This window comes from Panicum virgatum, chromosome 9K, assembly GCF_016808335.1.
Source record: "Panicum virgatum strain AP13 chromosome 9K, P.virgatum_v5, whole genome shotgun sequence".
NCBI lineage: Eukaryota > Viridiplantae > Streptophyta > Magnoliopsida > Poales > Poaceae > Panicum > Panicum virgatum.
In genome coordinates, this window is record NC_053144.1 from 41197810 (window position 1) to 41221770 (window position 23961).

A 23961-nucleotide genomic window follows, 5' to 3' on the forward strand; every position below is an offset into this window, starting at 1 on the left:
GACTTCTAGTTTTGTGATGTACTAACAACGCGGAACAACGTAACACTCGAATTCACAGGAAAGAAGAAAAGGTAGTCACAAAAAAAAAGAAGAAAAGGTGAAAAATACCAGAATGATTTTTTTGGCTCAGCATATGGCAGACCGCGACACGCCAACACATCCACTGCCATCATGGTCTCCAGGTAAAATTGTTTTGGTAATAAAATATTTGTTCCAGCAATAAAACACGAGTGGACTGATTTATTGGGCCGGTTTTAGATCCAAAACACGAATCCTGAAGGGGTGGGCTGCCTACGATAACAGGTCCACTTGGGGTACGACTACTGACCGACACCGACGAGAACTGAGACGGTTTGGTGTCTGAGGCCCGGCCCATGTATGAAGTGCATCCCACCTTTTACAGAGTCTTTTTCCTGTATGCCCTTATGAAAGTTACTCATTACGTACATGCTCCTAAAAAGTTCAGATGCACCTGTGTACCTTTGCGCCAACTTTTCTTTACCTCTATACCCTTCCGTCCACGTTCTGTTAGAAGTTAACAGTTTATGAGCTCTAACAGGTGAGAACCATCTAGTGAATTGTCTATATTGCCCTTATCCCAGATACCTGTCCTCAATCCCCTTGAGACAGCCGGACCGAGATTCGGTGACATGCTTATGGCATGTCAAGGTGTAACATGCTGTCCATCTGGATCGTTGAAAGCAAATCCAAAGGCCCTGGCCTCACTAAGAGTGGCAACGGGGCGGGTTCGGATCGGGTGGATTGTCTGGGCACCCAAACCCGAAACCCGAAATTAAAACCCAAACCCGACCCGAACACTGATTCAGATTAAAATTCATCCCCGAACCCGAAATCCGCGGATCCCCGAAACCCGACGGATAATCCGAAACCCGAAATATATTTTCACAGAACAGCAACACACTACTCACCCAGGACCCAGCCCCGCAAACGGTCGACCGCAGCACTCACAGCTGACGCGCAGACCTAGGCGCCCAGCCTCCAACCGCACCAACCAGCAGCAAACGGCGCCCGCGAGCCCACTCGCTCAGTCCCTCTCAGGTTCAAATGCACCAACAAGCGGGCCCAGCGAACCACACATGCAGGCATGCAGCCATGCACTGTGCCGAACGGCAGGGAACGGATGGCTTAGGGTGCGCCCACTCCACTCCGGTCAAACCTGCGCCTGCGCATGTCGCCGCCTGCTCTCCCTGGGAGACGGGCGAGCCGGTCCCACCTCCCACGCTCCTGGCCAACCAGCGGTCCAGCGGGCAGTCAGTTAGAGAAGGCATTTTGGGTCAGCGACAATCAGCGTACTGCAAACGGTTGAATGTTTCGGGTCCGTCGGAGATCCGCGGGTTAAATTAAAGATCCGCTCCAAACCCGTTGCATTTCGGATACCCGAACCCGAAAATCCGTGGGCGAAAATTAAGGCCCAAAACCAAAACCCGCGGACCCGAAATCTGCGGATATCCGACCCGACCCGAACCCACTGCCATCCTTAGGCCTCACGCGCGTTGTTCCCACCCTGACAGGTAGGACCGCGTCTCGCATGCGCCGTTTCCACCGTGAACGGCCATTCGCCAATCCCGTCCTCGCCTTGCACTCCTAGTCGACCGATGAGGGAGGCCCTTGGGCCGCCGCCGCCGCCTGGCGTCGCCGCCGCGGGAGGCAGCCGGGTCGCTGCGCGTGTGGAGGCAGAAGCCCCTGCCCTACCGCCGCGACCGGAGAGGAAGGGGGCCGGCAGGCGCGTGGAGGCCGGCAGGCGCGTGGAGACGGGCGGCCGGCGAGTGCTCATGGTGCTCATCAGGACGCTGCAGAACCTGGAGGGGAAGATGCCCATCGATGTGGCCAAGCTCAACAACCAGGACAGGACGACGTCCTCAACCTGCTCGTGAAGCACGCCTTCGTATAGACGCCGTCGTCGTCGCCGCCTCCAAGCTGCTGCTTGCTATGCTGTGATGCGCTGCTTTGCTTTCTCTCCCCACAAGAATTTCTGTTGTTCAGTGTATGTATCATATCGAGAGCTAGTAAGACAGATTTTGCTTGCATAATTGCGGTGGGATTGGCTTTGTTGGATTTTCTACCCCTCCTGAATTTCGCTTATTTAATCAATAAGAATTACATTTTCAATTCATGATCCCTACTTCGAATTCTGCAAATAGAGAGCTTACTGTGTTCGGTGCCGCACAACATCGGGGTCGGGGGCGCTGTCGCCTACGCCACCATGGGCCGTGTTTGGTTGCAAGCAACGCTACTTGTGCTACGAGAGAATCTTGCCTGCATGAAGCACTAAACGAAATTTATTTGAATAACCTTTTTATGGATGGATGTAATTTTTCGCGATGAATCTAATGATGGTAATTAATCCGTGATTGGCTACATTGATGCTACAGTAGCTATCCTCTAATCGTACGTCAAAAGCCTCCTTATATTCGTCTCACGAAGTAGCGCAGGGATTGTGAAGTTAATTTTATAAAATACTTTTATTTAGTACATTTAATTATTGATCAAAATTTGCTACAGTAGCTTGCGCTACACAAACCAAACACGCCATGGTCGGCCCTTGCTTTCCGTGAGCGGAGCTCCTGAAGCGCTCTTCCGATGCCTGCAGTGCGTCAGGCTCTCGCCGGCCACCTGTCTCTAGGCGCTCACCGGCCTGCACGCGCCTGCCGGCCCCCTTCCTCTCTGGTTGCGGCGGTAGGGCAGGGGCTCCACGGGCACGGCGACCCGGCTACCTTCCGCGAAGGCCCCGACGGCCTCCTGCGGCGGCGACCCGGCTGCCTCCCGCGATGGCGCCGCCTGGCGGCGGCGGCCCGGAGCGCAAGGCGAGGATGGGATTGGCGGACGGCCGTTCACGGCGGAAACAGCACGTGCGGGGCGCGGTCCCGGTTGTCGGGGTGGAAACAGCATGTTACATGCTGTAAGCATGTCACCGAATGTCGGTCCAATATAGCCACCCGTGAGGCCGTGACCAGCCGCCGCCGACGCCAGGTGCGGCTGCTACCGCCGCCCTTGGGAGTGTGCCGACGCCGCCGGCTGGGAGTGCGCCGCCGCCGCCTCCGTCGCTCACTGCCTCAGATCCCGGGCGGGGCGGGACGCGGCCTCCGCGCGGGCGCCGGTTCGGGCGAGGCCCGTCGGCTGGCACGTGCGGCGCGAGGGCTCCTATATAACTTGTGGAAGATGTATAAGTTATATATTTATAAAGTCCATTAGGTCTAAATTAGTTTCAACATTTTGAAAAAAAATAGTTCAACATTTGAAAGTAGTAGATTCAACATTTTTTACAGATTATTTCAACATCTCAGAACACATAGATTCAGCAAACTAAAATCTAGATCAATATTTTTTTCAATTCATCTTCTGCGGCGTCGGCGGGGAGTGGGGACGGCGGTGTGCGGCGCACCAGCAGCACAGCAGCCACAGCGCAGCAGCGGCGGCAGCGCGGCAGCAGCAGTAGCCGGGCAGCGCAGCAAAGCAGCAGCAGTAGTCGGGCAGCACAGCAAAGCAGCAGCACGCGCGAAGGCGCAGCAGGCATGCGCGGCACCAGCAGCAGACCAGCAACAGCATGCACGGCAGCAGCAGCATGCGCGGCAGCAGCATTGCGAGGAAGGAGGAAGAAGATTAGGGTTGAAGAGATCTAACGGTTGAGAAAGTTTGCACGAATCTCAAATATTAGAAATTGGAGAAGAAAAAATCTTTCGGAAGATGTATAAGATTTCCGAGTAGGGGTGGTAATGGATCATGACCCTAATGATCTCTTCACAGCCCAACAAAACTCTTAAATTATTTAATTCAAAATTATATAAAATTAGAGCCCGACTCTTTTAGAATCCGGCTCTTAAATTTTCTAATTCAAAATGTTGTGGCCCTTTACCACCGCGCCGGTGTTGCGCGAGCGCGAGTTGGGGCTGCCGCACCCAGAGCTGTGCGAGCGCCCAGAGCAGGACGCCGGGGCAGCAAGAGCTGGACCTCGTGCTGTGCTTGCACGTGGGGGTCCAAGGAGAGGGACGCGCAGCACACTGCTAACAGAGTGCCAAATTCCTAAAGCTAGCAGCACCAAACCGTTACAGATAACAAAAGATACCAACCCGGCAATCCCCCATTCGTCACGCCTTCCAAGCTGAATTAATAGCTCATACATACAAGGCCATGACCCCCACCAGATCTTAGTAACTGGTGTTTCCATCACCTCCCTCACACTTGCTGCCTTCTATGTCTTCTTTTATTAATCTTAGCCTCTTCGTTTGCTTTGTGCATGAAGCGCTGGATAATGTCTTCTTTTTCCTGGAGTGCTTTGGTGGTTCTTCATCACTTTCTCCTGCAGATGACACAAAATCTGCATCATCCAATAGTCTATTTGCAAGTTTTGCTAGTCCTGCATCATCACTGCTTTTCGCTCGTGCCATAAGCAATTGTTGGGACTAGTTCGACTAGGCACCTTGAACTATTAGCTCAATCAATGTTAACTGGCTGGATACAACTAAATCACATGATGATCAAGCATTCCTAAAGCTAACAGAGTGCCAAATTCCTGAAGCTAGCAACACCTAAACGTTAAAGATAACCAAAGATACCAACCCGGCAATCCCCCCCATTCATCACCCCTTCCAAGCTATCCATGACCCCCACCAGAGCCTAGTAACTGATGTTTCCATCACTTCCCTCACACTTTCTGCCTTCTACGTTTTCTTTGATTACTCTTGGCCTCTTCGTTTGCTTTGTGCATGAAGCGCTGGACAATGTCTTCTTTTTGCTGGAGTGCTTTGGTGGTTCTTCATCACTTTCTTCTTCAGATGCCACAAAATCTGCATCATTCAATAGTCTATTTGCAAGTTTTGCTAGTCCTGCATCATCACAGCTTTTGGCTCGTGCCATAAGCAAAGCTCTACTTTGAGGTAGTTGGGCATCATTGCGAAACATGCCCACCAGCCATTCAAATGGTTCATCTTCACGGGGAAGGTAAGCAAGTAAAGGATCTCTGTCTCTCATTTGAGCTTTCCCTTGTATCCTTTTGTTGACCGTCACAAACATTGAATCCTTAAATTTCTTATGTTGAACCCAAGATGGCTTCTCTCTGTGGATCTGAAAAGGGATCCAAGAAGAGCATAGCAGAATTTTTTAGTTCCAAAAATGAAAAAATGAATGTTTAGTTTGTTAATCTTCAACTGGATGAAAAAACGAAAAGAACTACTGGATGAATGTTTGAAACTAGCTTATCAGTTTGTTACCTTTTCAATCCAACTTGGCTCATAGGCCACTAAGCCACAAGTTAATCTTAAAATCCTCAGTGCCATTGTGCTCAACTCCTTTGCTGCAGCACCATGTGATTCCCACCAGATAACTATACAAAGGAGAATAGTTACTTAAATATCACATTAAAGAAGAAACTGAATTTTAAACCATGGCAAACGAATCAAAAAGCACCTACATAATATTTATCCATAGAAAATTACCTGGGTCAACAGTCATTTGAGCATGAATGGAATGAGCCGTGCAAAAACTCTGAGAAGCAGTCTGGTAAAGCATCAGTTGATTCACAATTTTCTCTTGCGTAGACTGATCTTGGTACATCCTGTGTGTACACTCAACAAGTGCATCTCTGAAGATTTCTGTCTTTTCAATCTCATTTCTGTTTGGATAGTAGAAGAAGGGATTCAAATAGTACCCAGCTAAGTTGTAACAACCACCACGCGGACAGTCCGCGAGGTGACGGCGGACAGTCCGCGAGGCGTCGCCCAGATATTTATCTGGATGGGCGTGGGACCCACTCGTCAATCCTCTCTTCTTCCTCTTTCCTTCCAGAGCCGAGCGGAGCTCGAGCTCCCGCGCCATCGTCGCCCCTTGCTTCGATCTCCCTCCTCCGTCCACCAGACCTCGATTCCTCGCGCAGGAACCTTCCTCGTCACCTCCTCCACCTTCCCAAACCCCTAAACCGGCTTATCCCCGGCTGGAATCTTTCCACCACCGCCGGACACCATTGGGGGTGCTTGAAGCTTGCTCCACCGCCGATCCGCCTCTCCGGTCGCCCTCCACTCGAACCGACTGCGGGAATGGATTCGTGGTGAGTTTCTTATGCTTCCCAGCCTTTTTCCCCTTCCATGGCGTGTCGCCGGCGCCGGAGCACGGCCTCCGCCGTCGCCGCCGCCCTTGCTGCCGCCTAGGGCGAGGGTCAGGAATTAGTTATCGCGGACGGTCCGCCTGGGGGGCGCGGACGGTCCGCAGGTCAGGTTAGTTTTGTCCAGAGACGATGTTGCCTCTGGTTGTTTTTGCAAGATTGACTGCGGACAGTCCGCTATCGGGGAGCGGACGGTCCGCCATTGAGGCTCAAATTTGTTCCAGAGACGATGTCGTCTCTGGAGGTTCGCAGGGGTGAACTGCGGACGGTCCGCTACTAGGGCGCGGACAGTCCGCAGTAGAGTCTAGGAAATTGTCCAGAAACGTTTTCGTCTCTGGTGGGTTGAGTACTTGAACTGCGGACGGTCCGCCAGGGGTGGCCGGACAGTCCGCAGGTAAAATGGGAAAAAGTTCCAGAGACGTTGTTGCCTCTGCTGGGTTGGTAGGATAGTGCGGCGGACAGTCCGCCACTCGGGCGCGGACAGTCCGCAGGGTATTTCAGTTAAAGTAAACTAGTTACAATTCTTGGGCTGCACTCATTTAATACATATGCATACGTGTAGCATCCGCATCTGAGGGAGCCGTCTTTGAGGCGATCGCGGCACCACAAGAGCAAACGACGCAAGCCCAAGAGGAGAGGTGTGAGCACCCGGCCCAAGGCCCGTCTGGCCCCAGTGTTGAGCAGCAGGCGCAAGGCAAGCCCCGGTGCACATCCTAGTATTTTAAATTAAGACACCTATGTATGTTTCTACTACTTGTGCATTAAGTTCAGGAATTGTTTGGAACCCTAGTTGCATGATTCATAGGATTCCCGGAGTTATACTAGCATGTATAGGACGATAGTTGTGCTAAGCTTAGCGTTACCGGTAGAAGACGAGTGGTCTCCTGCACTCGCGAGATGTAGAATGTTAGGAGTCGAGTAATTTCCGGTTACTCGCGAGATATGTTATTATCTTTATATGATTCAGTATGTGAGATTGGTTTTGAAATGAACATGGAAATGTGAGACCGGGCGGGGATGATGGATAGGTATGGCAGCAGGACAGGGTTCCTGGGTGTCTTAGCCCCGTCTGTGTCGATTAAGGACCGGTGGATGTGGCAGTGCTGATCGGGGATTGAACTGTACTAACCGCATGCCGGGAGTAGGAGGTAGTCGAAACCGGTAAGCCGAGTACTGCCTTGCTTCGAAAGTACAGGAACCCGCACCCAACTCCTGGGGCGAGTCGAGTAGTCGCGGAGAATTGGGATGCATGTGTTTACTTTTGGTGGTCTCACGTTGAGCTCGGCTGACCATATGTCGTTGGGCTGGTTCCTGTAGTTCGAGGCGGGGAGGGGAATGGTTGGTATGTATAGTCCGACGGGGCAAATACGTGCCGTGTTGGTTAGGTCCACCTTGCAAGGTTAAATCGGATCGATTCGCCGTGTCTCGCGGTTATGAGGGCCTTGGTCTCTTTGTCACACCGTAGCAAAAATGTAGAATATGAGTTAGGAATGTTTATATAAAATATTGAGCTCACCAAATTATTTTGCTTGCATCACCATGATTGCTATAGTATGTCTTCGCGAATATGAGATGAGAGTTAATTTTTATAGAATCTGAAGCTAAAATAATGAAAGTAAGGAATTACTTTAGTTGCTTTTTCTGCAAAATAACCACCAGCCAAAAGCCTTACATGTCTAGCTATGTGGGCTAAGTTATACCCACTGGTCGGGTAAGCCTTGCTGAGTATTAGAATACTCAGGGTTTGTTGCCAACATTATTTCAGGGCACGCAGACGTAGACTTCTGTCCCTGCTGCGCCAAGTTCATCCGCCGGGATGCAGAGGGATGGGTGGTCGTGGAGCCGGACGTCTAGTTAGGGATTTCTCTAGGGCTCACTTTTGGTAGCTGTAGGCCCCGTTCCTCTAGACGAACCAGGATTTCAGTATTGAAAAGTTTGTGAATTATGTATTTATTCAAACTCGGTTTGTAAAACTTAAGGTCAAGTTCTATGTATATTTGTTGTATATTCAATTATGTGTCGTGCTTGTACCATCTGCGCCCACCTTCGCGTGGGACTATCGGTGATGTTTCGATCGGGACGTGGGTTGCGAAAGGATCGCCAAATTAAGTCATTAAGCTAATGAGCCTGATGTGTTCAAATGACGGCCATTACGCTTAATTAGAGTTTTAATTTGGCGGTTCTGTCACAGCTGGTATCAGAGCCGAAACGCACCGAGGGTGGTACAGGCATGACTAAGTTTCGAGTTTTTCTAAAAATATAAAAATGGGTTTTGTGCGTAGGGCGAGCATGCATCTCATTTTTGGAGGGTTTTTGGGGTTTTTCCGTGGGAGTTGGTGGGGGTGTGAGTCTACGATCCTAAGGACCTTTGTAGATGACGTACGGATTGAGAGGGTTGGTAGGGGGCGTAAAAGGTTGCGAGAGTATCGTCGGTCGGACCGGAGGCACTGTCGCGAGGCATGTTCAGCGGACAGTCCGGTTAGGACCCGCGGACGGTCCGCCAGACCTTGAGAAAAATTTACCAGAGCCGGGTGGAACTGAATCTGGTTGACAGTGCGCACGGCGGACGGTCCGCAGACTCTCCGCGGACAGTCCGGTCGACTAGGATTTTGGGAAGCGGACGGTCCGCCCATGTACTGCGGACGGTCCGCCGTACTAATTTCGGCTGGACCAGGGCAGCTCGGTCAGACCAATTGGTGGCGCCGATCGATCGCCTGGCCCCGCCTGCTAGTATCCTTCAGAATTGTTTTGAAGCCCTACCTTCTGCATTGTGCCATGACTTGCAAGGATTAATTTGCTATCGGTTTTGTCTTGATTTATCTGGATGAGGGAACTAACCTCGTCATGGTTGAATGCAGAATGGGAGAACCACCGAACCCTCCTGAGTTGGCCCAGGCCATTGCGGCCATGCTCACTGGGCGCGATGAGCAGACGGCACTCCTCCGTGAGCTCGTGGCGCAGGGCAGAGCGCCGCAGCCTGGACCTCACCATCAGCCGCCTGCTCCTGGATATCCAGAGTTTCTGGCTACTCAACCACCGCTCTTCCATAAAGCGGATGAACCGCTGGAGGCAGACAGCTGGCTTCGGACTATCGAGTCCAAATTCACCCTACACCAGTACAATGATGGGGACAAGGCAGGATTTGCCGCTCAGCAGCTTAGGGGCCCAGCACGCACATGGTGGGACAATCATGTGGCAATGTTCCCTGCGGACACCCATTTCACTTGGGCACAGTTCCGGGAAGCCTTCAGGGCACATCACATTCCAGCGGGGGTGATTAGAAGGAAGCTCACCGAATTCTTGGCCCTGAAGCAGGGCAATAACAGTGTACTACAGTACTCCCAAGCATTCAACACTCTCTCACAGTATGCTGGGTACCATGTGGACACTGACGAGAAGAAGCAGGCCTGTTTCAGGCAGGGGCTCAGTACCAAGCTCCAGGATCGCTTGGCGATGGTCAGGTTCGACAGTTTCAGTGAGCTAGTCAACGGGGCTATCATACAGGAGGACGCCCACCTAGCTCACAAGGCAGAAAAGAAGAGAAAGGCGCCGGCAGCGGGGTCCTCTAGCAGTGCCCCTCAGAGGTTTCGCTTGGTGCAGTCGGGCCCACAGCGAGCTCCTTTTCAGCACCAGCCACAGCAGCAGTGGGGATACAGGCCCCCTCAGTACACTCAGCCACAGGGGACGGTCAGGCCTCCTGCTCCTCAGCAGAATGAGCAGAAGGTCTGGGTGCAGCAGCCGGGGGTGCGCCCCAATCTGTTTCCGTGCTACAACTGCGGGCAGCCGGGTCACTTTGCACGGAATTGCCCAATGCCACCCAAGCAAGGCCAGCAGTCGAGCCAGCAGGGTCAGAAGCAGCAAGTGGCCCACTTCAAGCCGGGGCAAGTGCACTACACCACCCTCGAGGGTATTCCTGAGGGAGCTCCAGTGATGGCGGGTACGTTCTCAGTAAATGAACAACCCGTTACAGTATTATTTGATTCAGGGGCGTCTCATACCTTTATTAGCAAGGGGTGTATTGTTAGACTGGGATTAAAAACTGAAAGCATGCCCAAGCCATACCACATTCATTCGCCTGGGGGGAAGTTAATCACCAATCAGTTTGTTAAGCAAGTACCCCTACAGTTGCAAGGAAAAATTTTCCCTATGGCCCTGATAATGTTACCAACCCAAAGGGTAGATATTATATTGGGTATGAACTGGATGGAGGGTCAGGGAGTTACCCTGGACACGACCTCACAATCTGTGCACATCAACTCCTCTATTCATGGTAGTATGACTTTAAATTTGAGGGATCCAGCGTCTTTGACTCATGCGGTGCACCACGCCGAGGGCAAGAAGCTAGAGGACATACCAGTGGTGTGTAAATATCCGGACGTCTTTCCGGATGATTTGCCTGGAATGCCGCCTGATCGTGACGTGGAGTTTACCATTGAATTGCAACCGGGTACGGCACCGATTTCTAGGAGGCCTTACCGGATGCCACCCAATGAGCTGGCGGAGTTAAAGAAGCAATTACAGGAATTGCTTGATAAGGGCTATATCCGTCCTAGCAAGTCACCTTGGGGCTGTCCTGCCCTCTTTGTGAAAAAGAAAGATGAGAGCCTCAGGCTGTGTGTGGATTATAGACTTCTGAATGCCGTCACAATCAAAAATAAATATCCCCTTCCCCGGATTGATATTCTGTTTGATCAGCTATTCGGGGCCAAAGTATTTTCCAAGATTGATCTCCGCTCTGGCTATTATCAGATAAAGATTAGAGCTGAGGATATTCCCAAGACAGCTTTTTCCACCAGATACGGACTTTTTGAATATCTGGTCATGTCTTTCGGGCTAACCAATGCCCCTGCTCATTTCATGTACCTCATGAACTCGGTATTCATGCCCGAGCTAGATAAGTTTGTCGTTGTTTTCATCGACGACATTCTTATATTTTCCAAGAATGAAGAAGAGCATGCAGAGCATCTCCGCATTGTGCTTCAGCGCCTGCGGGAGCACAAGCTGTATGCCAAATTTAGCAAATGCGATTTTTGGCTCAAGGAAGTCCAGTTCTTGGGCCACATCATCTCGGACAAAGGGATTTCGGTTGATCCTAGCAAGATTCAGGATGTCCTGGATTGGCAGGCTCCTACCTCTGTTCCCGAGATTCGAAGTTTCCTTGGGCTAGCAGGATATTATCGCCGGTTTGTACCGGAGTTCTCAAAAATTGCTAGGCCCATGACCGAATTACTCAAGAAAGGAGTGAGATTTAGTTGGGGCAACAATTGTGAGCAGGCTTTCCAGACCTTGAGAAGGCTTCTGACGTCTGCTCCTGTCCTGGCTCAGCCAGATATCACTCGACCATTTGATGTTTATTGTGATGCATCAGGTATGAGTTTTGGCCGCATTCTCATTTCCGCCTTTGACTTAGCCAGGTATGATTCTGGCCTTGATGTTTGTATGTGATGCATTAGGTACGGGCCTTGGCTGCGTCCTTATGCAAGATCAGCGGGTGATAGCTTATGCTTCCAGAGCACTTAGGCGACACGAAGAGAACTATGCCACTCATGATTTGGAATTGGCAGCAGTGGTGCATGCGCTGAAGATTTGGCGTCATTATCTCCTGGGTAATCCTGTGCATATATACTCCGACCACAAGAGTCTAAAGTATATTTTTACTCAGAATGAGCTAAACTTGCGCCAGAGACGGTGGTTGGAATTGATTAAGGATTATGATCTGGAAATCCACTATCACCCGGGCAAAGCTAATGTGGTAGCAGATGCATTGAGCAGAAAGGCAAGTTGCAATTGTATCTCAGTAACCCCTATGCATGCAACTCTATGCCAAGAGATGGAGAAGTTGAATTTGGCTATAGTAGCTGAGGGTACACTTACTCATATTACCCTCACTCCAACACTGCGGGATCAAATTATTGCCGCTCAAAGAGATAATATTGGCATGGAAAGGATTAGGCAGAGGCTCATGGAAAGTGACCCTCGTGTGGCATGTTTTCAGCTAGATGGCGAGGGTGTGTTATGGTTTAAGAACCGGCTGGTGGTACCTAAGGATTTAGAACTCCGGAAACAAATTCTTGATGAGGCTCACCTCTCTAGGTATTCTATCCATCCTGGCAGCAACAAGATGTATCAGGATCTGAAACAGCGGTTTTGGTGGACAAGGATGAAGCGGGAAATCGCAAGTTATGTGTCAGAATGTGACACCTGTCGGAGGGTTAAGGCTAGCCACTTGAGATCAGCCGGCCCCTTGCAGCCATTGAGTATTCCATCCTGGAAGTGGGAGGACATTAGTATGGATTTCATCGTCGGTCTACCCAAAACTTCCAAGGGGTATGACTCGATATGGGTTATTGTAGATCGTCTCACCAAGTCGGCCCATTTTCTACCGGTAAAGACCACACATGCGGCGAAGCAATACGCTCAGCTATATATAGATCGCATTGTGAGTCTTCATGGAATTCCAAAAACAATCATTTCGGACCGGGGTGCTCAGTTCATTGCCCGGTTCTGGGAGCACTTTCATGCCGCCCTCGGCACTCGGCTCCTCCGCAGCTCGGCTTATCATCCCCAGACTGACGGTCAGACAGAGAGAATAAACCAAATATTAGAGGACATGCTTAGAGCTTGCGTGCTCACCTACAGTCGGAAATGGGATGAGTGCTTGCCATTGGCCGAGTTTGCTTATAACAACAGTTATCAAGAAAGCATCAAAATGGCTCCATTTGCGGCCTTGTATGGACGGAAATGCAGAACGCCTTTGAATTGGTCAGAAGCGGGGGAGAGAACTTTCTTTGGGCCCGATATGGTGAATGAAGCAGAAGAGCAGGTTCGGGTCATTCAGGAAAATTTGAAGATTGCCCAATCCCGACAAAAGAGTTATGCGGACAAGAAGCGTCAATCCACCCTGTTTCAAGTAGGGGATCATGTCTATCTGCGGGTATCTCCAATGAAAGGGGTTCAACGGTTCGGGGTGAAGGGAAAGCTCGCACCTCGCTATGTTGGGCCTTTTCTTATTGTTGAGCAATGTGGGCCAGTGGCATACCGTTTGGAGCTTCCTGCCCACCTATCCGCGGTTCATAATATATTCCACGTATCTCAGCTCAGGAAATGCCTCCGTGTTCCGGAGAAGGTGCTTGACATTGAGAAACTACAAGTGGAACCCGATCTTGTCTATCCCGAATACCCAATCAAAATTGTTGATCACAAAACCAGGGTCACTCGGAATCAAACCAGTGAATTCTATAAAGTGCAATGGAGCAATCACTCTGAGCGGGAAGCTACTTGGGAGACGAAGGAATTTGTTCGGACTAAATGTCCGGAATTGCTACAAGTCTACCAAGGTACACCCCAATTTATAACTCTCCCTTTAGCTATTCCTTAAATCTCGGGGCGAGATTTCTTTTAGGGGGTAGGATTGTAACAACCACCACGCGGACAGTCCGCGAGGTGACGGCGGACAGTCCGCGAGGCGTCGCCCAGATATTTATCTGGATGGGCGTGGGACCCACTCGTCAATCCTCTCTTCTTCCTCTTTCCTTCCAGAGCCGAGCGGAGCTCGAGCTCCCGCGCCATCGTCGCCCCTTGCTTCGATCTCCCTCCTCCGTCCACCAGACCTCGATTCCTCGCGCAGGAACCTTCCTCGTCACCTCCTCCACCTTCCCAAACCCCTAAACCGGCTTATCCCCGGCTGGAATCTTTCCACCACCGCCGGACACCATTGGGGGTGCTTGAAGCTTGCTCCACCGCCGATCCGCCTCTCCGGTCGCCCTCCACTCGAACCGACTGCGGGAATGGATTCGTGGTGAGTTTCTTATGCTTCCCAGCCTTTTTCCCCTTCCATGGCGTGTCGCCGGCGCCGGAGCACGGCCTCCGCCGTCGCCGCCGCCCTTGCTGCCGCCTAGGGCGAGGGTCAGGAATTAGTTATCGCGGACGGTCCGCCTGGGGGGCGCGGACGGTCCGCAGGTCAGGTTAGTTTTGTCCAGAGACGATGTTGCCTCTGGTTGTTTTTGCAAGATTGACTGCGGACAGTCCGCTATCGGGGAGCGGACGGTCCGCCATTGAGGCTCAAATTTGTTCCAGAGACGATGTCGTCTCTGGAGGTTCGCAGGGGTGAACTGCGGACGGTCCGCTACTAGGGCGCGGACAGTCCGCAGTAGAGTCTAGGAAATTGTCCAGAGACGTTTTCGTCTCTGGTGGGTTGAGTACTTGAACTGCGGACGGTCCGCCAGGGGTGGCCGGACAGTCCGCAGGTAAAATGGGAAAAAGTTCCAGAGACGTTGTTGCCTCTGCTGGGTTGGTAGGATAGTGCGGCGGACAGTCCGCCACTCGGGCGCGGACAGTCCGCAGGGTATTTCAGTTAAAGTAAACTAGTTACAATTCTTGGGCTGCACTCATTTAATACATATGCATACGTGTAGCATCCGCATCTGAGGGAGCCGTCTTTGAGGCGATCGCGGCACCACAAGAGCAAACGACGCAAGCCCAAGAGGAGAGGTGTGAGCACCCGGCCCAAGGCCCGTCTGGCCCCAGTGTTGAGCAGCAGGCGCAAGGCAAGCCCCGGTGCACATCCTAGTATTTTAAATTAAGACACCTATGTATGTTTCTACTACTTGTGCATTAAGTTCAGGAATTGTTTGGAACCCTAGTTGCATGATTCATAGGATTCCCGGAGTTATACTAGCATGTATAGGACGATAGTTGTGCTAAGCTTAGCGTTACCGGTAGAAGACGAGTGGTCTCCTGCACTCGCGAGATGTAGAATGTTAGGAGTCGAGTAATTTCCGGTTACTCGCGAGATATGTTATTATCTTTATATGATTCAGTATGTGAGATTGGTTTTGAAATGAACATGGAAATGTGAGACCGGGCGGGGATGATGGATAGGTATGGCAGCAGGACAGGGTTCCTGGGTGTCTTAGCCCCGTCTGTGTCGATTAAGGACCGGTGGATGTGGCAGTGCTGATCGGGGATTGAACTGTACTAACCGCATGCCGGGAGTAGGAGGTAGTCGAAACCGGTAAGCCGAGTACTGCCTTGCTTCGAAAGTACAGGAACCCGCACCCAACTCCTGGGGCGAGTCGAGTAGTCGCGGAGAATTGGGATGCATGTGTTTACTTTTGGTGGTCTCACGTTGAGCTCGGCTGACCATATGTCGTTGGGCTGGTTCCTGTAGTTCGAGGCGGGGAGGGGAATGGTTGGTATGTATAGTCCGACGGGGCAAATACGTGCCGTGTTGGTTAGGTCCACCTTGCAAGGTTAAATCGGATCGATTCGCCGTGTCTCGCGGTTATGAGGGCCTTGGTCTCTTTGTCACACCGTAGCAAAAATGTAGAATATGAGTTAGGAATGTTTATATAAAATATTGAGCTCACCAAATTATTTTGCTTGCATCACCATGATTGCTATAGTATGTCTTCGCGAATATGAGATGAGAGTTAATTTTTATAGAATCTGAAGCTAAAATAATGAAAGTAAGGAATTACTTTAGTTGCTTTTTCTGCAAAATAACCACCAGCCAAAAGCCTTACATGTCTAGCTATGTGGGCTAAGTTATACCCACTGGTCGGGTAAGCCTTGCTGAGTATTAGAATACTCAGGGTTTGTTGCCAACATTATTTCAGGGCACGCAGACGTAGACTTCTGTCCCTGCTGCGCCAAGTTCATCCGCCGGGATGCAGAGGGATGGGTGGTCGTGGAGCCGGACGTCTAGTTAGGGATTTCTCTAGGGCTCACTTTTGGTAGCTGTAGGCCCCGTTCCTCTAGACGAACCAGGATTTCAGTATTGAAAAGTTTGTGAATTATGTATTTATTCAAACTCGGTTTGTAAAACTTAAGGTCAAGTTCTATGTATATTTGTTGTATATTCAATTATGTGTCGTGCTTGTACCATCTGCGCCCACCTTCGCGTGGGACTATCGGTGATGTTTCGATCGGGACGTGGGTTGCGAAAGGATCGCCAAATTAAGCCATTAAGCTAATGAGCCTGATGTGTTCAAATGACGGCCATTACGCTTAATTAGAGTTTTAATTTGGCGGTTCTGTCACATAAGTGCAATGGTTTCTTCAGGTAATTATTGATTCTAAAATCTATATGGCTCCATATTGGTAAATAGTGCTCTTCCTTATTTTCAAAGCGGAAGGCAATTTCCCTTTTAGCATTCTCAAGTTCACCATATATGAACCCCATATAGGGTCTGCCATCAGCCGTCCTCCTTAGAATCTCCACTACTGGCTCAAAGCTGTTTATAACATACAGCACCCTATCCCAGAACTCATTGCTTACTACTAGATTATAGAATCTCTTGCCCACAGCTTCCTTTGACCATTTGCTGTCCTCCCATTCTTTTGAAATAAACATAGTCTTCAACTCGATCCTCTTGTCATAAAGGCTCCTCAAGTTCAAGCAGCAAGTGATGTAATAAGTGATTCCAACATGAACCAAATCCTTCTGGTTGGTGAACCGCCTCATCATGTCTAACAAATTCGATTGTCCATAAAGAAAGGCAGTAACTGACCTTGCCTTAGCAATTGTTCGCTTGATCAAAGGAATATGCCCTATGTCTTCGAGCATCATGTCAATGCAACTTACATCACAGTGAGTCCAAAATAAGTTGGGTCTCTTGGCCAGTGTCATTTGTGAATGTGTGTTTGTGATGATCTGCACCACATTTTTCTCTCCAACTTCTTCAATGCAAGAGTCAACTAGTTGACAGGTAAATGCCTCATCATAGTTGCCTGAAGGCAGCTCGATGGAACGAAGGAAAGAGACACCCTCCGCACAATGGATCATAACTCATGTCTAGATCAACCAGAATAGAGCATCCTTCCAGTGCCCAAGATTTCTTCAGTGCTTCAATTGAATCATTAATTGCTAAAACTTGTTGATTCAATAATAGCCCATCAAGCTCATCCAGAGAGGGTACATGTAAACCAAGGCCGCATTGTGCAATTGCTTCAAACATTAAGTCGAAACTCCCAAGACAAGCAGTATTAAAAGGAATCCCGGCTTCATTGAACCATGCTGCTGCACACTGAATGGCCCATCTCTTCTTTTCCATCTGTTCTGCAGTGTGGATGGGTTGTATATTCTCTCCTTTCTTCATTGCTTGTTCTTTAGTTGGCATAGATATCATATTAGCTGGTCCTGCACTATCTTGGTTCTTAGATTTAAGATCATTATCTTCTGATGTATTTCCACAGATGTCATCGTCATTGTCGCCCATTCTGCATTATGCACTCTTTGTAAGTCATGAGTAATTTCATCAAAGAACATTAACAGTGGAGAGCATCTACAGGTTTTCAATCAACATTTATAGCTCCCCATGCAAATGGTTTTTCCTATTCTCATTTGGCATGTGATGATGCAAACTATCCTGACCTTTTCTGCTTGCTATGTTACTTAGTACCATAGCAAATCGAGGGGAAAAAAGCAAACACGGTTCATGAAGAGTCAAGTCTACCACTGATCATTATAGGTGTGAACCTTTAAAATAAATTCAATTTATTCCGGGTACATACTAGGCTGCAAATCATGGTCAGATAGTGTAAATAGACTCGATGATGCTGCATGTTCAGCAAATTCACAAATGCATCATGGCAACAAATACTAAACAGACTTGGCGAAAATGTTGATAAAAGAAGATATTAACATCAATTATTAATGAACACAAGTTGAATAACCATTTTGCACCAATTTGTAGCACACAATAGTTTAGATGTCAAATCTCAAAGAAAATAATCCTCATAGACCATGGTAGTACAAGCAACAATCATTTGAGATGTTAGTCATAGTCAAGTTGGTAGGGTAGGAAGTACCTCTATTGCGAACTATTGATAATTTGAGTGACAGCTAATGGCACAGTTATAGGTAAGGCATAAGCTCCACTATTTACTAACCACTAACCAACCTAAAGAAAAAAATGAGAAAGGCCTACAAAAACAGACTACACCTCAGCGCAGATGGTAGTCAACTCAACCCTACATTCCCCAAGATCACATGTCTTTTCAGGCCCACAAATATGCGAGCATAGTAACCCTTGGCTGCGTCCATTATGCAAGTAATAATCGAAGCATCAAGGCCCACACTCAAACCCTCGGATGTACCCCCAAATGCTTACACGCCAGGCAGGGATTAACGGAGGACAGAGTAACAAGCAGCGGGCCCAAATTAACCCAACCTAATCCGCATCCCAAACCGAACAAGTTGGCACGGGAGAAATGGGGAAAATGTGGAATCCATTTTAAAGCAATCCGTGCATAGAGCAAGAAACGGTGAAGGGAGATGCCTACCTCGAAGAAGAACCGGCGGCCCCTGTTCCCGGCTCCTCCACAGGTAAAAAGATCACCCGTGGCGAGCAACCGGCGGACGGGCCAACGACGAAATCACTGAGCAAGGGGTCGGGAGGAAGAGACGGCGGCTGCGGGGAAACGGAGGTGGCGACGGAGGGTGGGAGCGAGGCTGCGAGGCGGCGAGGGAGCCGCCCGGGAAGTGCTCTTGCCTCTTGGTTTCCCGCCGTTTCGGCGGCAATGGATTGTCCTATTTCCCGCCGCTGCCGCTAGTGGGGAAAATAGACAGCTGAGGCCGCGGCGACTGGTGGGCTGGATTCCCGCGTTTTTTTATTTTTATATTTTTCAAAATCGTTTTTTACAGAAAATATTTCGGTTTCATAATTTATAAATTTATACCCCTACCGTCCGGCTGCGGGGCGACCGGCCCCCTCCTGCCGGACGTTAGGGACCTTAATATAAATAAAATTTATTTTTAATCGCATTTTGGCCACTGGAGGGAGGCTACCGCCCAGCAGTACCCGCCGCCCGGTGGCGGGGCGGTAGGCCTACCCGTCGCCCGGCAGGGGGCGGCAGGCCCCTCCCGCAGGTTAAACCTTGACCGTCAGTGCGGCAGCGCGGCATTAAATGTGGTTTTAAATATTTTGGATAGAAATAAAAACCGTTAGTAAGGTAGATGAATATGAGAAATATAACTTAGCAATTCATACACATACGCAACTGAGAACAAAATAGGTGATGCATGGGAACGAAATAAGTATAACATGACGACATGTCCATAACAAAAATACAAAAACAACTAGAAGCTTATACTTAGCAATTCATACACATACGCAACTGAGAACGAAATAGATGATGCATGAGAATAAAATAAGTATAACATGACGATATGTCCATAACAATAATACAGAAACAACTAGAAGCTCGAAATAAGTATAACATGACGACATGTCCATAACAAAAATACAGAAACAACTAGCTCTTCTAGTTGTTTCTGTATTTTTGTTATGGACATGTCGTCATGTTATACTTATTTCGTTCTCATGCATCACCTATTTCGTTCTCAGTTGCGTATGTGTATGAATTGCTAAGTTATACTTTTCATATTCATCTACCTTACTAACGGTTTTTATTTCTATCCAAAATATTTAAAACCACATATAATGCCGCGCTGCCGCACTGACGGTCAAGGTTTAACCTGCGGGAGGGGCCTGCCGCCCCCTGCCGGGCGGCTGCCTGGCCTACCGCCCCGCCACCGGGCGGCTGGTACCTGCCGCCGGGCTGCCAGGCGGCAGCCTCCCCCAGGGGCCAAAATGCGATTAAAAATAAATTTTATTTATATTAAGGCCCCTACCGCCCGACAGGAGGGCGGCAGGGGGCCGGCCGCCCGAGCGGTAGAGGTATAAATCTGTTAATTATGAAACCGAAAATATATTTATGTAAAAAATGATTCTGAAAAATATAAATCCCGGGGCGTTGGCTGCTTGATTGGGCCGGTTCGTCTGGGCCTGGTCCAGGCTGGTGATTCAGTCTAACAAGCCGAAGCTAAGGCTTTCCCTCCTTCTCCCAATGTCTTCCTCCGGATGCTCTTTCACACAGCTAGCTGAAACACCATGCAGAGACGCAACCCTTGATCAAGTGCTGGTGCTGCTGCTAACATGCTTCCACTGATCCACTCCTTGGCCTCTTCATATTTTGGGCATGGCGTGAACAAGTGGTGAAACAAGCATGCAACTGCAGAGTTTAACGAGTTCGGAGAGAGATAAGTGTCTCATGGATTCAGACGGAAAAGATTTAAATTTAACAAATGCCAGCAAAAACGGTTCATGCAAGCGACGACATATGAGGTCAAAAGAGCCAATGAATCTAAGATCACATAAAAACTGTGGGTGATTGACCTGCAAAATCAATTTTCGGGGTTGTAAAAAAACAATCGTCAGGATTTTTTTTTCTTTTTCCCCAACAAAAATGGAGAGACATAACATGGAGCTCCGCAGGAACAGAGAGCCAAAAGAGGCTTACAAGTCGGGTTTCCAAGGATGCTAGCAAAGCCAGTCTGGCCACCACTTCAGTGTGCATATCACCAAGCAATTACCAACTAAGCATGCTCGATGAGTAGGTCACAGTGTCACACAATGTCAAATTGGATGTCTACGAATCAAATGATAATACAGACAATGCATCCAGACTTCAGGCAGGCCATACATTAGGCAACAGTCCAACATAGGTCAGAAGGAACTCCATCCTAAGAGCTTCTCAATCACAAAACAACAGCCTGGACATCATAACCAGAGCTTAGCTGCTGATGTTTCCGTCACTTCCCTCACACTGGTGGACCAACCGTGGCCTCTTCACTCGCTTTGAGCATGAGGCACCAGATGATGCCCTCTTGTTGCTGGAATGACTTGGTGATTCTTCATCTCTATCCTCGTACACTTCATCCGAGGATATACACTCATCGTAGTCCAATAGTTGTTTCGCTTGCTTCGAAAGTCCTACCTCCTCACTACTGTTTGCTCGTGCCATACGTAAAGCATGGTTTCCAGCTTGTAGAGCATCAAAGCGAGACATGCCCACCAGCCACTCAAAAGGTTCATCTTCAACAGGAATGTATGCTAGAACAGGATCTCTATCTTTCATTTGAGCTTTCCCTTGTATCCTCCTGTTCACCGACACAAACATTGAATCCTTAAATTGCTTACGTTTAACCCAACGTGGCTTCTGTTTATGAAGCTGAAAAGGGATCACAAGAGGAAAAGTTCATAGTTACATAAGTGAGATGATAATAAGTTGAAGAACTGGCAGATGAATACTTGATGTAGCTTTATGACTATGCTACCTTCTGGATCCAACTTTCCTCATATGCCAGCGAACCAGAAGTTAATCTCAACAACCTTATTGCCATTGTGCTCAACTCCTTTGCTGAACCGCCGTGTAATTCCCACCAAGAAACTGCAGACAGGAGCACTGTAACATTAAACATTGGACTAGAAAATAATCATTATTGCAAACAATGGCAAACCGAAAAATACCTACCTAGAGTTTCTTCCCAAAAGAAACGTACCTGGATCGGCAGTCATTTGATTACTGATGGCATGAGCTGTCCCAAAACTCTGTGAAGCAGTTCTGTAAAGATCCAACTGATGCCCAATTTTCTCTTGTGTAGGCTGATCTTGGTACATTTTGCGCGTACACTCAACAATTGCATCTCGGAACATTTCCACATTTGTAATTTCATCTTTATTTTGATAGTAGAAGAATGGATTAAGATAATAACTAGCTAGATGCAATGGTGTCATGAGGGAATCACGTAATCTAGAATCTATCGACAGCCATATTGGCAAATACTGCTCTTCCTTGTTTTCAAAACGCATGGCAATTTCCCTTTTAGTGTTTGCAATCTCACCATATATGTACCCCATGGAGAGTCTACCACCAGCCATCTTCCTCAGAACATCCACAAGTGGTTCAAAACTGTTTATAGTATATAGCACCCCATGCCAAAACTCGTTACTAACTACTAGCTTATAGAATTTCTTGCCCACAGCTCCATTAGCCCATTTGCTGTCCTCCCATTCTTTGGAAATAAACAGAGCCTTCAACTCAATCCTCTTATCATAAAGACTCCTCAGGTTCAAGAGGCAAGTGATGCAATCAGTGATCCCAACATGAACTAAATCCCATTGACTAGTGAACTGCCGCACCATGTCCAACAAATGTGTTCGGCCATAAATGAAAGCAGCGAGTAACCTTGCCTTATCAATTATTTTCCTGACGAAACGAGTGCCACATATGTCTCCAAACATCATGCCAATGCAATCTGCAGCACAGGGAGTCCAAAATATATTCGGTCTCTTGTCAGTAAGCATTTTTGCTGACCTCATTTCCGAATGGATGTCTGTGACAACCTGCACCACATTGTTCTCTCCAACTTCTTCAATACAAGAGTCAACTAGTTCAAAAATATATGATTCAAAGTCTCTATCTGATGGTAGAAGGGTGGAACGAAGGAAAGACACTCCCTGCGAGCAATGGACTGCCATGTTTAAAACCAAAGATTCATTATCACCATACCCAATGTTAACCAGAATGGAGCATCCTTCCAATGCCCAAGATTTCTTCAGCGCTTCAATTGAATTATTAATAGCCAAAACTTGTTTCTGCAATAATGGCCCGTCAAGCTCATCTGGAGATGGAGCCCGTAAACCAGGGCCAAATTGTCCAATTGCTTCTAACATTAAGTCGAAACTCTCCAGACAAACAGTATTAGAAGGAATCCCAGCTTCGTTGAACCATGCAGCTATACATTCCATAACCTTTTTCCTCTTCTTTTCCATCTGTTTTGCACCATAGGTAGTTCGTGCATTTTCTTGTTCCTTCATTGCTTGTTCTGTAATCTGTACTTGACAGAGAAGGCATAAAATTGATCGTTTAATAAACAGAAGCTACAGAAAGCTACAGAAAAAAGAAGGTACTAGCATGAACAAAAAAATTTGAAGTAAGAAGGTACTACAGGAAAAGAAGGTACTAGCATGAACAAAAGTATTATGACAGGTCATACAGCATGTTGGATTATAATTAAGCATCATTTTTCTCTGCTTGTATAATTGTAAAACAATCCTTACGGAACATAAAGTGCAAGCACCAAACTTTTATATTCATTTATTCAAAGTCAGCTCATTAAAAAACACTCCTGCCATGAACTGTTGATAATACAAGAAACAGCTGACAACACACTTAAATAATATTGCTTCTGAGGAGTCGTACAGGTGTAAGCTCCACTAGTGTACTAATTCACTAATAAACTGCAATAAAAAAATAACTAATAAACTAAATATAAAATAACAAGGCCTATAACAGTACACATCATCTACGGGTGCTCCTTTATTCTCATATACATTCTCTCAGACTTACTGTGCACAATGTTCAATCACAAGGGTCTCAGACGAAGTTCAACATTCCAACCGTACAGTATACAATTGCAATGAAGCAACAGATAGGTTATAAAACTAAAATAAGTCATCCACTGGGAGACAAAATCAAACAAGTGTGCCCAGCCCTGTAATCAGCATATGTGCTACAGTTGCCTGTGATTGTTATAAGCAATCATGAAACACAACAGATTGACTTGGAACCTAATCTCTATAAAAGCTTGACAAACAGGCTAACTTTAGTACATTTAACTGACTAGCACCATGGAAGGGTTCTGGCAGGTCAGTAAACAAGTTGGATATAAATTTCCATCAATTGCCAATTGGTTGCATTCTACCCTCTGTATTACAGTCTGGGGCTATGCAACCAATGTTTTCCCATTGTTGCTGACAGTTGTCTCGGAACATAAATAGAAAAAGCATGTTCCATAGCAACACTATCCCACGGGTCCTGCATGCTACTCCCTTTCCCATCTGCACCCCGCAATTTCATCGTCCTCCGGCCCACGACGCTTGTATTTTTTTTCCCAAACGCCCACACACATAATCCAACTGTCAAGGTTTCTCGGTGCAAACCGGCCAATACCCCAAAAGAAGCACCCCCGAAAATCCCGAAATGCACGTCCTAATCCC

General features: G+C 48.2%; 1 protein-coding gene across 1 annotated transcript; it reads right to left on the minus strand.

Moving 5' to 3' along the window:
- Positions 1-20307: 20307 nt before the first annotated feature.
- LOC120651426 lies at positions 20308-22828 on the minus strand. The gene is made up of 3 exons (XM_039928900.1): positions 21462-22828; positions 21237-21349; positions 20308-21130 (listed from the first exon to the last, which is right to left on the minus strand). Exons 1-3 carry the CDS (start codon positions 22777-22779, stop codon positions 20693-20695), a joined length of 1869 nt encoding a protein of 622 aa, XP_039784834.1. The 5' UTR covers positions 22780-22828; the 3' UTR covers positions 20308-20692.
- Positions 22829-23961: the final 1133 nt, after the last annotated feature.

Coding starts and splice junctions, on each gene's coding strand:
- LOC120651426 (XM_039928900.1), bottom strand. CDS start 22,779: ATGAAGGAACAAGAAAATGCACGAACTACCTATGGTGCAAAACAGATG. Junction 21,350..21,461: donor TCAAATGACTGCCGATCCAG/GTACGTTTCTTT, acceptor TCCTGTCTGCAG/TTTCTTGGTGGGAATTACAC. Junction 21,131..21,236: donor AGGAAAGTTGGATCCAGAAG/GTAGCATAGTCA, acceptor ATCCCTTTTCAG/CTTCATAAACAGAAGCCACG.